Source organism: Emys orbicularis, chromosome 16 (genome assembly GCF_028017835.1).
Source record: "Emys orbicularis isolate rEmyOrb1 chromosome 16, rEmyOrb1.hap1, whole genome shotgun sequence".
NCBI lineage: Eukaryota > Metazoa > Chordata > Testudines > Emydidae > Emys > Emys orbicularis.
In genome coordinates, this window is record NC_088698.1 from 2,929,880 (window position 1) to 2,947,018 (window position 17,139).

The window sequence follows — 17,139 nt, forward strand, 5'->3', positions numbered from 1 at the left end:
TGCTCCCAGCTGGGCACTGGAATGTCAGAACTCAGCATGTGGGCAGCCGCAGGGCCCCTGGCTGGGATTCCTCCCCATCACGGCTCCCCACAAAGGGAGGGAGCAGATGCCATGAGGCCGAGCAGAACAAAGACACTGGCATGCTGGCTCCCATGCCCACACTGGGGGAATGAATCATAGAATCATAGAATCATAGAATATCAGGGTTGGAAGGGACCTCAGGAGGTCATCTAGTCCAATCCCCTGCTCAAAGCAGGACCAATTCCCAACTAAATCATCCCAGCCAGGGCTTTGTCAAGCCGGGCCTTAAAAACCTCCAAGGAAGGAGACTCCACCACCTCCCTAGGTAACGCATTCCAGTGCTTCACCACCCTCCTAGTGAAATAGTGTTTCCTAATATCCAACCTAGACCTCCCCCACTGCAACTTGAGACCATTGCTCCTTGTTCTGTCATCTGCCACCATTGAGAACAGCCGAGTTCCATCCTCTTTGGAACCCCCCTTCAGGTAGTTGTAGGCTGCTATCAAATCCCCCCTCATTCTTCTCTTCTGGAGACTAAACAATCACAGTTCCCTCAGCTTCTCCTCATAAGTCATGTGCTCCAGACCCCTAATCATTTTTGTTGCCCTCCGCTGGACTCTTTCCAATTTTTCCACATCCTCCTTGTAGTGTGGGGCCCAAAACTGGACACAGTACTCCAGATGAGGCCTCACCAATGTCGAATAGAGGGGAATGATCATGTCTCTCGATCTGCTGGCAATGCCCCTACTTATACAGCCCAAAACGCCGTTAGCCTTCTTGGCAACAAGAGCACACTGTTGACTCATATCCAGCTTCTCATCCACTGTGACCCCTAGGTCCTTTTCTGCAGAACTGCTACCTAGCCATTCGGTCCCTAGTCTGTAGCTGTGCATGGGATTCTTCCGTCCTAAGTGCAGGACTCTGCACTTGTCCTTGTTGAACCTCATCAGGTTTCTTTTGGCCCAATCCTCTAATTTGTCTAGGTCCCTCTGTATCCGATCCCTACCCTCTAGTGTATCTACCACGCCTCCTAGTTTAGTGTCATCGGCAAACTTGCTGAGAGTGCAGTCCACTCCATCCTCCAGATCACTAATAAAGATATTAAACAAAACCGGCCCCAGGACCGACCCTTGGGGCACTCCGCTTGAAACTGGCTGCCAACTAGACATGGAGCCATTGATCACTACCCGTTGAGCCCAACGATCTAGCCAGCTTTCTATCCACCTTACAGTCCATTCATCCAGCCCATACTTCTTTAACTTGGCAGCAAGAATACTGTGGGAGACCGTATCAAAAGCTTTGCTAAAGTCAAGGAATAACACATCCACTGCTTTCCCCTCATCCACAGAGCCAGTTATCTCATCATAGAAGGCAATTAGGTTAGTCAGGCATGACTTCCCCTTGGTGAATCCATGCTGACTGTTCCTGATCACTTTCCTCTCCTCTAAGTGTTTCATAATTGATTCCTTGAGGACCTGGTCCATGATTTTTCCAGGGACTGAGGTGAGGCTGACTGGCCTGTAGTTCCCCGGATCCTCCTTCTTCCCTTTTTTAAAGATGGGCACTACATTAGCCTTTTTCCAGTCATCCGGGACCTCCCCCGATCACCATGAGTTTTCAAAAATAATGGCTAATGGCTCTGCAATCTCATCCGCCAACTCCTTTAGCACCCTCGGATGCAGCACATCCGGCCCCATGGACTTGTGCACGTCCAGTTTTTATAAATAGTCCCGAACCACTTCTTTCTCCACAGAGGGCTGGTCACCTTCTCCCCATATTGTGCTGCCCAGTGCAGCAGTCTGGGAGCTGACCTTGTTCGTGAAGACAGAGGCAAAAAAATCATTGAGTACATTAGCTTTTTCCACATCCTCTGTCACTAGGTTGCCTCCCTCATTCAGCAAGGGTCCCACACTTTCCTTGACTTTCTTCTTGTTGCTAACATACCTGAAGAAACCCTTCTTGTTACTCTTAACATCTCTTGCTAGCTGCAACTCCAAGTGTGATTTGGCCTTCCTGATTTCACTCCTGCATGCCTGAGCAATATTTTTATACTCCTCCCTGGTCATTTGTCCAATCTTCCACTTCTTGTAAGCTTCTTTTTTGCGTTTAAGATCAGCAAGGATTTCACTGTTTAGCCAAGCTGGTCGCCTGCCATATTTACTATTCTTTCTACACTTCGGGATGGTTTGTTCCTGCAACCGCAATAAGGATTCTTTAAAATACAGCCAGCTCTCCTGGACCCCTTTGCCCTTCATGTTATTCTCCCAGGGGATCCTGCCCATCTGTTCCCTGAGGGAGTCAAAGTCTGCTTTTCTGAAGTCCAGGGTCCGTATTCTGCTGCTCTCCTTTCTTCCTTGTGTCAGGATCCTGAACTCGACCATCTCATGGTCACTGCCTCCCAGGTTCCCATCCACTTTTGCTTCCCCTACTAATTCTTCCCTGTTTGTGAGCAGCAGGTCAAGAAAAGCTCTGCCCCTAGTTGGTTCCTCCAGCACTTGCACAAGGAAATTGTCCCCTACACTTTCCAAAAACTTCCTGGATTGTCTGTGCACCGCTGTATTGCTCTCCCAGCAGATATCAGGGTGATTAAAGTCTCCCATGAGAACCAGGGCCTGCGATCTAGCAACTTCTGCTAGTTGCCAGAAGAAAGCCTCGTCCACCTCATCCCCCTGGTCTGGTGGTCTATAGCAGACTCCAACCACGACATCACCCTTGTTGCTCACACTTCTCAACTTTATCCAGAGACACTCAGGTTTTTCTGCAGTTTCATACCGGAGCTCTGAGCAGTCATACTCCTCTCTTACATACAATGCAACTCCCCCACCTTTTCTGCCCTGCCTGTCCTTCCTGAACAGTTTATATCCATCCATGATAGTACTCCAGTCATGTGAGTTATCCCACCAAGTCTCTGTTATTCCAATCGCATCATAGTTCCCTGACTGTGCCAGGACTTCCAGTTCTCCCTGCTTGTTTCCCAGGCTTCTTGCATTTGTGTATAGGCACTTAAGATAACTCATTGATCGTCCCTCTTTCTCAGTATGGGACAGGAGTCCTCCCCTCTTGCGCTCTCCTGCTTGTGCTTCCTCCCAGGATCCCATTTCCCCACTTACCTCAGGGCTTTGGTCTCCTTTCCCCGGTGAACCTAGTTTAAAGCCCTCCTCACTAGGTTAGCCAGCCTGCTGGCGAAGATGCTCTTCTCTCTCTTCGTTAGGTGGAGCCCGTCCCTGCCCAGCACTCCTCCTTCTTGGAACACCATCCCATGGTCGAAGAATCCAAAGCCTTCTCTCCGACACCACCTGCGTAGCCATTCGTTGACTTCCACGATTCGACGGTCTCTACCCAGGCCTTTTCCTTGCACAGGGAGGATGGACGAGAACACCACTTGCGCCTCCACAAATGCTGCAGTTGTCTCACTCAGCGCTCTCCCTGGGGGTTAATCTATTGCAAACCGTGTCTCCTGCACAAAGCCACTAAGTGGCTGCAGCTAGCAGCCCTCCCCCACCCCCTGCCTGGCAGCGCCCTCACTAGCTGGCACTCCCACGTTCTTCCCAACAGCCATCGCTGCTGTGCTGGGTGAGGGTGTGGGAACCAGCCCCACAGCGACTCCTGTTGGCTGACACTGATATCAACGTTGCTCCTCTGACACCTGCAACAGCTCCTGCAGGGGATCCAAGCACTGGAACAGCTGGGAGTTCCCCACCCCTGCCCCAGCAGTGCTCCGGGGGCTGGAATGGGGGGAAGGAAGGAGGTGTGGGGGGCACACTGAGTGCTGGGGCTGTCTCTGGGGTTTAGCCAGGCCGGGGTTTTCCCAGGGGGCCAGGTTCTCCAGGGCTCAGCACCCACCGTTGGGTTCAGATTTGTAAAAGATCAGCACCCAATGTGCTATGCCCTTCAGATTCCAGCCAGCCAGCGACCCCTCGCTGAGTGACAGGCTGTCCCACAAAGAACTCTGACACCCTACGTCCAGTGTGGGGCAGGCTTCGGGTCGCTGACCTAGGCTATGCTCTATCCAGGCATGCTGCTTGAATGACTCCGGGCTCTAACCAGGCTCCCTCCCCCCAGCCTGGGAATGAACAACCCGCATTTAGCTAGTGCAGAGCCTGGCCCCTGGGGAGCCCAGGCCATGCAGAAAGTGAAGGGGGCACGGAGAGCGACCAGGATTAATTAGGAGAAGCCCATGGGGACTGTGGCCAGCCAGGCACAGCTAAGCTCCTGGTCATTCTCCCTAATCCCCAGATTCAGTCCTCCAGTCTCTGGTGCCTAGTCTCCTGGCCTGGACTCCTACTTCTGCCCACAGCTTCCTGGGCCCCCTGCCTCTGCCCCCAGTGTGGAGTGTGCTGCTTTGCTGCCCTCCCCATCCCTACCATGCCGGACAGCGGGCTGCTGCCCGGCACCACTCTTAAACCCTGGCACTGCTGCCATCACACATCTCTGCTGGCAGCTGAGCACTCCAGTATCCTAACTATAGCATGCCAGCCCGCACCCCCTTCAGGCAGCCTGTGCCCATGCCCACCTACAGCCATGGCCAGGCTGCCCTACATCCTGCCTGCCTGCACGCTTGTCTCATGCCTACCCAGATCCAGGTCCCATGTCCACCTGCACCCATGCCTCATGCCACCTGTCAATCTTGGGAGCCACACGAGGCTCTTCAGGGCAGGATCCACGCCTTGATGCATATTTGCAGAGCACCCAGCAGAAGGCCCCGATCCTGACAGGGCCCCTGAGTGCTTTCACCCTATAGATATTAGAGCTGGCCGAACAACACCCATCAGAAGAGTTTTCCATTGAAAACTGCAGTTTTGTCAAAATCAAAACATGTTGCAGGAATGTGTCAATTCTGACTAAATTTTTGACAGGAAAAAGTTGAAACAAATTGTTCAACTTTCTCGTTTCGATAATGTTCATTTCACTTTCACACGGTAAAAACGTTTCTCTTCAATTGTCTCATTTCAATTCAATTAATTTTGACTGATGTTATATTTGAATCTTTATTTCCATTGTATATTTCGATAGATCATATTTATCCTCTGTATGATACTGAACAGTTGAATGTTATATCAAAGTCAAAATTATATGAATCAACATTATTGGAAGGGCATGTTTGTATTAAAATGAAGCATTGCAATGATCCCAAATTCAATGGGGGGGGGGGTGATCTGTTTCGTGGGAAATTTCATTCCAATGCGGAATGAAAAATCATTTCAGAATTTCCCACGAATGGCAATTCCAATTCCCAACCAGCTGGAGTCAATATTAAACAACCCAAGCAGGCCTGATCGGGGGACCCGCAGGAGGGTGGGGCGCCCTGGCTGCAGAGCCACGGGCCGGATGATTCATCTTGCTGCTTTGTGACCTGTGAGATGCCTGTCTGCTCTCCGAGGAGAAAGGCCTTTGAAAAGGAGCTGCAGTGCAAGGAGAATAAAGAATTTGCCGGGGGGAAGGGGCACTGCTTACTTTTTAAATAGGGGACTCATCAAGAAAAAAGAGCGGGAGGGGAGATCATTGTCTGGCAAGCTCTGGGGGGCTTGTGGAGGGTGGAAAGGATCAGAGAGGGGTGATTTTCCAGAGGGAAGGGGCCAAATCCATCCTGGGTATAACAGCATGAAGTCAGTACAAAAGGCCTGTAAGACACATAAAAAAGCTGAGCGTAGGCAAGTCACTTCCCCTTTATACACCTGTTTCCCCTCCCACCCTTCATCTGCCTCCTCCACTAGTCAGACTGAGCGCTGTACAGGGCAGGGCGTATGTTCCCTAGATGTTTGTTCAGCAGATAGCACAATGGGGCCTAGGCGCCCTGCCATGGTGATGGTAGAATGACAGTGGGCAATGGGGCAGAGCTCTATTCTGCACACAGGGATGCAGGTCGGGCGGGGGGGAATCACCTTCTGTCCTGCCCAACAGGGGGCAGCACAGAGAATAGAAGAGGTAGGCTAGGAAAATCTATTCCAAGCATTTACAGATTCTGGGGGCGGGGAAAACACCGGGACGGTAGAAGGTACAGAAGGTACAGTCTCTGTGCCAGGGGAGCAGGCAGCAGGGTTGGCACCAGTACCTCACCGGAGGGCACACGGCGTGAAAGGGCCCCAGGGGGTCAGAGTCCGGCTGAGTCAAATTTCTTCACACACACCTGTCTGCCCTTACACACACACCCCTGCCATTACACACACACCCCACACACCCCTCTGCCCTTACACACACACACTCCACACCCCTTTACCCTTACACACACACACACACCTGTCTGCCCTTACACACACACCCACGCACCGCTCTGCCCTTACACCCCCCCTCTACCCTTGCACCCCCCCCACTACCCTTACACACACACACCCCACACCCCTCTGCCATTACACACACACCCCACACACCCCTCTGCCCTTACACACACACATACCCCTCTGCCATTACACACACACACCCCTCTGCCATTACACACACAGACCCCACACCCCTCTGCCCTCACACACCCCACACACCCCTCTGCCATTACACACACACCCCACACTCCTCTGCCCTTACACACACACACACACCTCTGCCATTACACACACACACCACACACTCCTCTGCCCTTACACGCACACACCCCTCTGCCATTACACACACACACCCCTCTGCCCTTATACACACCCCTGCCCTTACACACACCCCTATACCCTTACACACACCCCTCTGCCCTTACACACACCCCTCACACCCCTCTGCCCTTACACACAAACCCCTCTGCCATTACACACACACCCCTCTACCCTTACACACACACACACCCTCTGCCCTTACACACACACACACCCTCTGCCCTTACACACACACACACCCTCTGCCCTTACACACACACCCCACACCCCTCTTGCCTTACACACACACCCCTCTGCCATTACACACACACACCACCCCTTACACACACACCCCCTTCTGCCCTTACACTCACACACCCCACTGCCCTTACACACACACACACACCCCTCTGCCCTTACACACACACCCGTGCCCTTACACACACACCCCATACACCCCTCCGCCATTACACACACACCCTCTTCCTCTCACACACACCCCACTGCCCTTACACACCCACCCCACACACCCCTCTACCCTTACACACACCCCTCCCTCTGCCCTTACACACACACACCCTCCGCCATTACACACACACACCCCACACCCTCCTGCCCCTACACACACACACCCCCCACACCCTTACACACACACCCCATACACCCCTCCGCCGTTACACACACCCCCTCTTCCTCTCACACACACCCCACTGCCCTTACACACACACCCCACACACCCCTCTACCCTTACACACACACCTCCCTCTGCCCTTACACACACACACCCCTCTGCCATTACGCACACACCCCTCTTCCATTACACACACACACCACACACCCCTCTGCCCTTACACACACACACACTCTTCTGCTCTTACACACACACCCCTCTGCCCTTACACACACCCCACACACCCCTCTGCCCTTATACACACAACCCTCTGTCATTACACACACACACCGCACCCCTTACACACACCCCTCTGCCCTTAAACACCCCCCATCTGCCCTTACACACACACACCCCTCTGCCCTTAAACAGACACCCCACACACCCTTCTGCCCTTACACACACACCCCTCTGCCCTTACACACACACACATCTCCTCTGCCATTACACACACCCACACACACCCCTCTGCCCTTACACACACACACCCTCTGCCCTTACACACACACACCCTCTGCCCTTACACACACACACCCTGACATTACACGCACACACCCCACATAGCCTCTCTGCCCTTACACCCCCACACACTCCCTCTCAGCCATTACACACACACACACTCCCTCTCAGCCATTACACACACACAGCCATTCCAGCTGGAGCGTCTCAGAGCACCTCGGAAAGCCCCGAGCTTTCTGTCCTGCTTATAACACAGCCCTGTCACCAGGATCAGCCCACTGCTGGAATGAAGCTCTGCCTTCCAGGGTCTCCTCTCCCCCCGCCCATCTCACAGTTATTGCTTCTGACGGTGGGTTTGGGGGGATAAGTAACACCTATATTGTACCTTTCATCTCAACTCCCTCTGCCTGAAACCTGCACAACACCTTCAAGAGACGAGCCTGGGAAGTGGAACTTAAATTCATAACTCTGCCAGACACTAAAAACCAGGGACTTAACAGAGACGTACGCTGGCTTTATGGCCCATTACAACAACGTGTAACACATCCTGCTGCCTGCTAACTCTGGTTCTCCGACCACTACAGAGGTGTTCATTACTCACTTTATTTTAAGGGATCTCTTACACGTGTGAACCGATATGCTTAACAATCTGTCCCCCTTTGTACTTAGCTCAGATACTCTGATTACCTTCTCCAGACCTGAAGAAGAGCTCTGTGTAGGCTCAAAAGCTTGTCCCTTCCACCAACAGGAGAGGGAGGGATAGCTCAGTGGTTTGTGCATTGGCCTGCTAAACCCAGGGTTGTGAGTTCAATCCTTGAGGGGGCCATTTAGGGATCTGGGGCAAAAATCTGTCGGGGGATTGGTCCTGTTTGAGCAGGGGGTTGGACTAGATGACCTCCTAAGGTCCCTTCCAACCCTGATATTCTATGAACAGTAAGTTATTACCTCACCTACCTTGTCACTCTCATTCAGGGCTGCCCAGAGGTGGGGCAATGGGCCCAGGGGCGGTCCTAGGTCTTTGGCAGCGGGGAGCCCTTCAGTTGCTCTCCGTCTTCGGCAGCACTGAAGGACCCGCCGCCAAAGACCCGGACCGCCGCCGGGTGAGTACAAGCGCTGCAGCTCCCCTGCTTTGCCCCAGGCCCCCTGAAACCTCTGGGCGGCCCTGCTCTCATTACACCTCATTAACAAATGGGGAAACTGAGGCACGGGCTGGGGAAATGATTCATTCAGAAATGAGATTAGACCCCAGGTGTTCTGGCTCTGGCTCCCAATCCCTTGCTCTATTCGTTAGACAGCACTGCCTCTCCCTCCCCCCTCTATACACAGGTTCCTCATCCCAGATAATGTGGTCAGATTGCTAGGCATAAGGGGTTAATCATTAAACAGGAAGCCTGCAAGCAAGTTAGGTTTGTGGGTCCCACAGCGGAGGGCAAGGCAGCATTTGGCATAGCTCATGTCCTTTTTGTAGCTATGAACCTCAGCAGGGATGTGGCAGGGAGGCCCTGCCATGGCAAACCCATGGGACCTGAAAACTAAACCATCCACTGTGGAAAAGCTAAACAGTTCAGCCCTAAATAGATCAGTGACAAGAAGCTGTGGAGACAACTTCCCCAGAGTGGGTGAGGGCCAGAGAGCAGGCGCTCCCCTTGGCATGTGGCAAAGGCAGCCAGCAAAGAGCAGGGCAGGGGATGGGTAGGAGGGGAAGCAGCACAGGTCTGGAGACCCTGTTCTATCCCAAGAGTAGCCATTGGGGGCAGGTGTGATCCTAGGGATCATGAATGTCCACAAGTGGATCTCCATCATGGTCTGGATCTAGCCATCTGATCTCTCTATGGGATTGCTAAGGCACGGCTCACCATGACAGCTACACCCCATGGCTAGAGCAGCCGAATTTTCAAACTTGCTGAAGAGCAAGACTCCAGCGCTAGCGAGCAAAGGAAGCCAGGGACCATGGTTGGGTAAGGTGTGGCTGGGGAGGGGCCGTCACTCATTGCTGGCCTGGTCCCACACAAGGCGGGAATCCAGTGCATTTCCATTACTGTTGTCTCCTTCCCCCACATGCCATTGGCGGACAGCATCTGTGGCCTATTCAGTCACTCTCCCCACCGCTCCCTGGCCTCTGACTGGGCTGGGAAAGTATCTGCTGGCTGGGGCAGGTTGGAGCTGCTTCACCCCAGCCCAGTTTTCTCTGCAGATGTTCCCAGCGGAGACCTTGAACTCATACTTGAAAGCCCCCTTGTCCCTGAGTCCTGCTTCACTCCAGCATCAGCATTGTTCACCCACAGCAGCAGCACGACTCCCACAGCACCCAGTGGGCCAGGGTGTTCCCAGGGCCAGCTCTCTGCTAGGGCTAAGGAGGGTGTGTGTGTAAGGTTTCCCTACCACCCTCTTGCTGTACAGTCAGTTGAATCAAAGACTACTAGTGAAGGGCCTGAACCAAACCCCAGCTCTGAATCCCCCCGGATGATTCTCCAGAAGTTTGGAATCAGAGCCAAGTGTTGCTTCTCTGGCCGTTCCTGCATGGAATAAGCCGACAGCTGCCCTGCACCCTCAGCCCAAGCTGTGCCTCGAGCTACTCAGCGGGGCTGGGAAAAGCTACTTCTAACTTGGCACTGCTCTGTGCTTCCTGGGTTTGCCTGGGACAGGAGGGGGAAAAGAGAACGCTTCTGCACACAGTGTCCCTGATCCAGCCGGCACCAGACGGCCCCACGGATCCAGTGATGGAGATATTTCCAAAGCAAAACGTTTCCCGTAAACAGCACAAAAGCTGGATGCTCCTCCAGGGTTCTCCAGACCTCAGTGAGAGCTCCCCACACTGACTGGGGTGCTAGTTTAACAGCCCTGGTCTGTCCACAGACCAAGTAGATCATAGACAGCAGCCTGGAGCTGGGAGCCCCAGGCTCCTCAGCCAAGATACCTTAGGGTGACCAGACAGCAAATGTGAAAAATCGGGACGGGGGTGGGGGGTAATAGGAACCTATATAAGAAAAAGACCCCAAAATTGGGACTGTCCCTATAAAATCGGGACGTCTGGTCACCCTAAGATACCTTAACCCCAACCTGCCAGCTCGTCCCAAGGAAATTCAGCTGATGCAGGTTGTTCCCTCCACGCCTTTCTGCAGAGACAAGCTGGGAAGTACTTAACTGAGCTGAGCCCCACCACAGGCCAACCCAAGCCAGCATGCTAGGGCCAAAAGGCCCCCTATACGCCCAGCTGCCACTCACCTGTTACTCTCCACAGACATTCACAGATCAGGTCTCTTCCCGCTACTATCCCTATCTATGGGCATTTTCACATGCCCACCTAGAGCCAGCCCCCCCGCTGGGTTGATAGCATGCCGCAGAATGGTGAGGACAAGAACCTCGCCCCTGTAGAGCTCCAGAAGTTGTACAAAGGAGGACGACACTGTTCTACAGAGGGGGCATTCAAGCCACCCAGCCTTGGCCAAGGCTCCCAGCAGCAGAGCCAAGCACAGCAGCTGGGTCTCCTGATGCCCAGCCCAGCGGCCCATAGCTTGCCCTTGCCGAGACGCTCTTTACCTTCGGTTGGCGTACTGGAGTCCTGCCAGGTTCCAGGTGCAGCTCCCCTCAGGCAGCAGGCAGCACAGCCACAGGGCCGCTGGCAGGCATCTCATCCAGCTGAGCTGCTGCGTGCTCATCGTGGCCGTCCGTGGGGCCAGAGCTTCTGAGCTCACACAGAGCCCTTGATCCTTCTTGAACTCAGCCGATCCCCCGACGTGCTCCCACGCTCCCCCTCCGCCTGCCAAGGCACGACGCTCAAGGATCTCTCATTGAGAAAAAAAGAGAAGCCCCCTTGGCACAGGGACTCACGAGAAGTGTAGTGGCCCGGTGCCAGGCCCGGTCGGAATAAAGCCCAGGTTTAGCTGGGATCAAGAAGGAGGAGGCTGAGCTTGCAGGGACGGGGGGGAGAGAACTCAGATCAGCGCTGCCAATCCTCCCTGCACGGCCCTGCAAAACAAAAATAATAAGTGGAGTTAAGTCGCTCTCTGCATTAACTTGGCTGGGACTCCTGCAGCAGCTGGGGGGAGGCTCCAGCTAAGCTTAGAGAGACAGCAAAATTACCAGAGGAGAGATCGCCTCTCTGCGCTGCAAACGTGCAGGAGAAAAGCTGGGCCACAGGGAGGGAGCGCCAGCTTCTCTCACCTTCCAGTGCTCTGGAGCTTCCTCAGGGCACAGGCCGAGGGGCTGGGGGCTATTGCAAGCCAGCTTTTCCCCCTCTCGCACTCTGCCCAGCGTTGCTCTTACCGCTGGGATGTTTGGCAAAGGGAAAAGCGATTAAGGGCAGCTCAAAGTCCTGCCCCCTTCTTTCGACTGGATTAAGGAACCCAAACAATCCCAGAGGCTTTTCAAAAGACGAGCGTTGCTCTCTCCTCCTTCCCACCCCCCCACCCCCTCTCCTTCATGTTCAAGACGTGGACTGATTTCATATACCCAGCCTCGCTAAGCGGCAAGGGGAGGGGGAAGCCACTTAGATCATATACAGAGCTCACTTCTTTCTGCTTCCCAGATCCAGCCCCCCACAGAGAACCACTTCCTGGGATTGCTCGGAACGGCTCCAATTCTCCTCTTCCACAACTGGCTGCAATGGCTTTACTCCTGATTGACAGCGGTGTAAAGGAGAGAGGCCCAACAGGAACCAGCTGCTAAACTTTGAAAGGGGGAGGGGGAGGGGGCACAATCTGGGCTAGATCCCCAGTCTGTGTAGTTCCATAGTGCTCCACTTACTTGGATGGTTGTCCCCAGACTTACACCAGTTGGGGCCTGGCTCCCTTTTGGCTGGATTTGCCCGGTGTAGATCAGGAGGAATGAATGGGGTGGTGCCAGTATGTGAGCAGAATCAGGCCTTTTGTTTTCAATAGACTTCACCAAATGACTGCTTGGCCTGGGGACTTTCTTTTCTTTCCTTTCCCAGGCAGGAACCACTTTGTTGCTGGGATGTGCAGCCCAGGAAAAACAGCTCCTTAGGTGAGAACAGACCCTGCCTCCCCGTTTCAAACCAGTCACATGAAGGAGAGGAGCCGAGGGCATGGGTGCTGTGCGCTCAAGGGCAGGGCCTTGGGGGTTGTCACTGCAGGACGAGCAGGGGTGTTAACTGGGTCCATAGACCATTAGCAGGGGAGGTGCTGTGAGTATGTGTGTTTCTGGCCAGGCTGAACCCCTTTTCTTTTGCTCTCCATTCTCCGCTGCCAGATCACTGGAAACAAGAGGATCTTTATCCTTCAAGACATAATCTCAAGCCAGTCATTTTCTGTGCTGTTCCCTTCGCTGTTACTGGAGGTAAAGAAGAACCTGGATCAAAACTCCCCCGATTTAAACTCCGCAGTGCTGGAGCTGGCTCCAGATCCACACATCCCCGAATTCCGACCTGCATCCAGATTTCCAAATTGTGCCCCACCCCCCATTTCTAGCATGGTCCAAATCACTTCCCACCCCCACCCCATGCAAACACCACTGGACTTCAGACCCAGGCTATGGCTACACCAGAGGGCTTACAGTGGTGCGGCTGCACCCATGTGGCTGCAAACTGCAAGATCTCTAGCGTAGCCATTCTGAGCCGACGGGAGAAAGCTCTTCTGTCGGCTTAATTACTCTAGTCACCGTCGATGGGAGAAGCTCTCCCACCGACATAGCTCTATCCACACCAGCGCTTAAACCGGCATAAGTAATGTCTTTCAGGGGAGTGGCTAATTCATACGCCTGGGTGACATAATTTATGTCTTCTTAAGCTGTAGAGTAGCCATAGCCCCAGAAGTGGATCTGAGCTTGGTGGTCTGGGTTTAACACAATCAGGGTCTTGCTTTCTCTCTTCCTGGCTTCTCCTACTGCAAAATCATCAGCACAACACCGCACACCTGCCATGGCAGGAAGATGACAGGGAAACGAATATCCGCCTGTACCATGCACTGTCACAGATGCAGGCTTCTGGTGAGTTAAACTGCCAGATGCAACCGGGGGAGAGAACATTTGGGGAGGGAGTCACCGTTAGCTCTAGTTCCCACACAAACATCCTCACCTCAGCAATTAGCAAAGGCGATGACGATCTACTTCTATTGACTGAAGGAGTGGCTGAAAGAAACAATGGTAACAAACATGATGTGCCAGGTAAATGAATCGAGGTTTAAGTCGGAGAGATGTGAACCCTTAACTGGGTTTGAAAGTGACTCTTCCTTGCTTGCTTTCTAGATTTGCTCAGCCCCAGAGTTTTGTGCTTTCATGGCAAATCCACTGTGCTTGCTGCAAAGGGAAAACTGAGTTTCGGCCAGCTCTTAATCCTGTGAGCAGTGAAATCAAAGAAAGAGCAACAAGCGAGGGGGTAAGATCTGGAGAGTGGGATGCTTGAATCTCCATCAAATCTCTCTCTGCCCCAGTCTCAGCCAGTGCACATGGCTCCTGCCCCTCCAGGGAGAGGGATTCCTGCAAAGGCTCCTCTCCAGCTGCTCCCTTGCTCACAGCTCCTCCAAATGGTTCACAGGAGCTCTTTCAAAACATTCCCCCATGGGTGTAGATTGGGAGGAACGGGGTGGGGGTGGGCGGTGAGCCATTGCCCCCCCAACTACAAGCCTCAGGCAGGCGTGGAACTTGCTCCTCCCCACACACGCATGGCCCCGTTGGACTGACTGGAGCTGCCCCCCACAAATATTAAAGTCAAACTACACCTATGCTGCTTTTTTCCTAGGGTTACGTCTACACAGCAAAGCAAAACCCGCAGCTGGCCATGCCAGCCGACGTGGGCTCATGGGGCTCAGGTGTAGGGCTGTTCATTGCTGGGTAGACTTCCAGGTGTGGGCAGGGTCCTAGAGCCCGGGCTCCAGCTTGAGCCCAAAAATAACAGGAGTACTTGTGGCACCTTAGAGACTAACAAATTTATTAGAGCATAAGCTTTCGTGGGCTACAACCCACTTCTTCGGATGCATAAAGCTTGAGCCCAGGCGTCTACACAGCAATGAAACAGCCCGGAGCCCCACCAGCCTGAGTTGGCTGGAACAGGCCGGCCGCAGGTTTTTCTTTGCTGTGTATATGTACCCCTAGAGGGCAGCAGTTCCTCGAGAATCAGGAGCCAGCCTAAGGGAGCGTGGGGAAAGACTGGCATTTCTACATTGGGCAGGCAGCGTGCCGTGATTCCCACAGGCCTGGGAGCTATTGGGCGGTTTCTGTGGACAGCGGGTTGTTTAGATTGTCAGCTTTCTGGAGCAGGGACTGTCTTTTTGTTCTATGTCAATGAGGCCTTGAGCCTCAAACGGGGTCCTCTAGGTGCTACCTGTTACAACCTGGCCTGTACCACTCTGTCCAGTCACCAGTCTGGGTCCCATGTGCTTCCAAGCCTTTTGGGTCAGGCCAGAATCTAGTCACTGTTCCTATCACACTCCCAGGCTCAGTCCTCTTGTCTGACACCAGTCCTGCTGCTGCCCAGCTGCCCTAGATCCTGAAATCAGTGTCAGAGACAGGGGGGCTGGAACAGTTTGTATAGTGCTGAGAACCATTGAACCAAACTGTAAACCCTGTATATGATGGAAACCACTCCAGGTCAGGGGGTGCGGCAGCCCCCCCAGCACCCCTAGTTCCAGCATCTATGTTCAGAGATGTCACAACCCCTCAGAGCTCCACCTGGGCTGGGAGCGCAATGGGCTGCAAGTTTAACCCCTTCAGAGACAATGTGGCAGGAAAGCAAGGCTCACACACTTAGCAAAGGGCCACAGTGACCTTACTCTGAAAGCATTCGAGTTACAGAGCTTTGGAAAGAGAAGTCCTGAGACACCCCTCCCACGTCTGATCTCACTCCTCCTGGCCAGTCCGAGGTATGTCAGCATCCCAGGCTGGGCAGAGTCCTGCCTGCTCTCACTTTCCTGCAAGTCCTCCTTAAGTGTGGCAATGGGGATCTTGTGCTCCCCCAACTTGCAGGCACCATGGTTGGAAGCCCATTGGTCCATGGGCTGGGCCAACAATTGAGAGTCATACAAAGGCAATGGCCCTAGAGTCCTGTCTTGATGGCTTCCTTGGGATGGTCCTTCTGTGAGGTGTCGAGCCCCTTCCCGGCTAGGACAGCTGTCTGTGAGACGTGTGTTCAGCACACAGAACAATATGTTCATAACTGGATCCAACGTGCCCAGCTCTGTCATGCTGCCGCAATGGAAATAAAGTGTAATGACAATAATAAAAGCATCCATTTCAAGTGGCATTAAAAATTCAGTGAGGACCTTACTCCTGGCAGGTGAAAATAAGAACATAAAAACAGCCATACTGGGTCATAGCAAAGGTCCATCTAGCCCAGTATCCTGTCTTTTGACAGTGGCCAATGCCAGGTGCTTCAGGGTGAATGAACAGAATAGGGCAGTTATTGCATGATCCATCCCCTGTCGTCCAGTCCCAGCATCAGGCAGTCAGAGGCCTAGGGACACCCAGAGCATGGAATTACATCCCTGACCATCTTAGCTAATAGCCAGCGATGGACCTATCTTCCCTGAACCTATGTACTTCTTTATTGAACCCAGTTACGCTTTTGGCCTTCACAACATCTCCTGGCAGCAAGTTCCACAGGTTGATGGAGCATTGTGTGAAGAAGTACTTCCTTTTGTTTGTTTTAAATCTGCTGCCTATTCATTTTATCGAGTGACCCTTGGCTCTTGTGTTATGTGAAGGGGTAAATAACACTTCCCTATTCACGTTCTCCACACCATCCATGATTTTATAGACCTCTATCATATCCCCCCTCAGTCGCCTCTTTTCTAAGCTGAACAGTCCCAGTGTTCCTAGGAATGGCTGCTGTGATACCAGACAGGTAGTGGCATCCAAACCCCACATGCTCTGGACTCCTATGCACACCTGGAATGCAGTCTGGTTCTGCTCTATCTATCTAGGCAAGTGTGGCCTAGTGGACAGAGCACTGGCCTAGGAGAGCTGGGTTCTATTCCCAGCACTGGCCTGCTAGGTGACCATGAGCAAGTCATGTGCCTCAGTTTTCCCATCTGTACAATGGGAATAATGATATTCCCTCCTCCCCCCACCCCGTAAAGTGTTCTGAGATCTACTGATAAGAATAAGGTGTTATCATCTATCTGTCCCTACCCATTGTGGTGGTATAATAGGTCCTGACAGAGTTATAACCCTCCCTCCCATGGGTGACAGATCAGTGTCCAAGATCACACAGAACTTTATTTTGTCATCCAAGCTCCCTCATGGCAAAAGTCCATTCCCCTGAGACACATATCCTTCCAGACACTGAGATCAACCATACACCTTCAGTCTGAAGTATGTTTAGCTTCGGTTACGGTAAATACAGGACATGAACGAACAAAATATAGTCTGTCCACAAGAGAGCACAGCATGCATGTCTCCCCAGTAGCATCCTGCAGCAATTCTGGAAACAACATGGCTGCTTTCTTGGCAGATGGCAAGAGTCGTTATCCATTTAAA

The 17,139-nt window shown here is 53.0% G+C and overlaps 1 protein-coding gene across 1 annotated transcript in view; it reads right to left on the reverse strand.

Annotated features, from left to right (window-relative positions):
• The window catches only part of EMID1 (EMI domain containing 1), a 109,647-nt gene extending 98,281 nt beyond the window's left edge, over window positions 1-11,366 (reverse strand). Inside the window, exon 1 of the mRNA XM_065418029.1 lies at window positions 11,248-11,366. Within this exon, the coding sequence (XP_065274101.1) occupies window positions 11,248-11,366 (119 nt within the window). The remainder of the gene's footprint in view (window positions 1-11,247) is intronic.
• Between the last annotated feature and the right edge of the window lie 5,773 nt (window positions 11,367-17,139).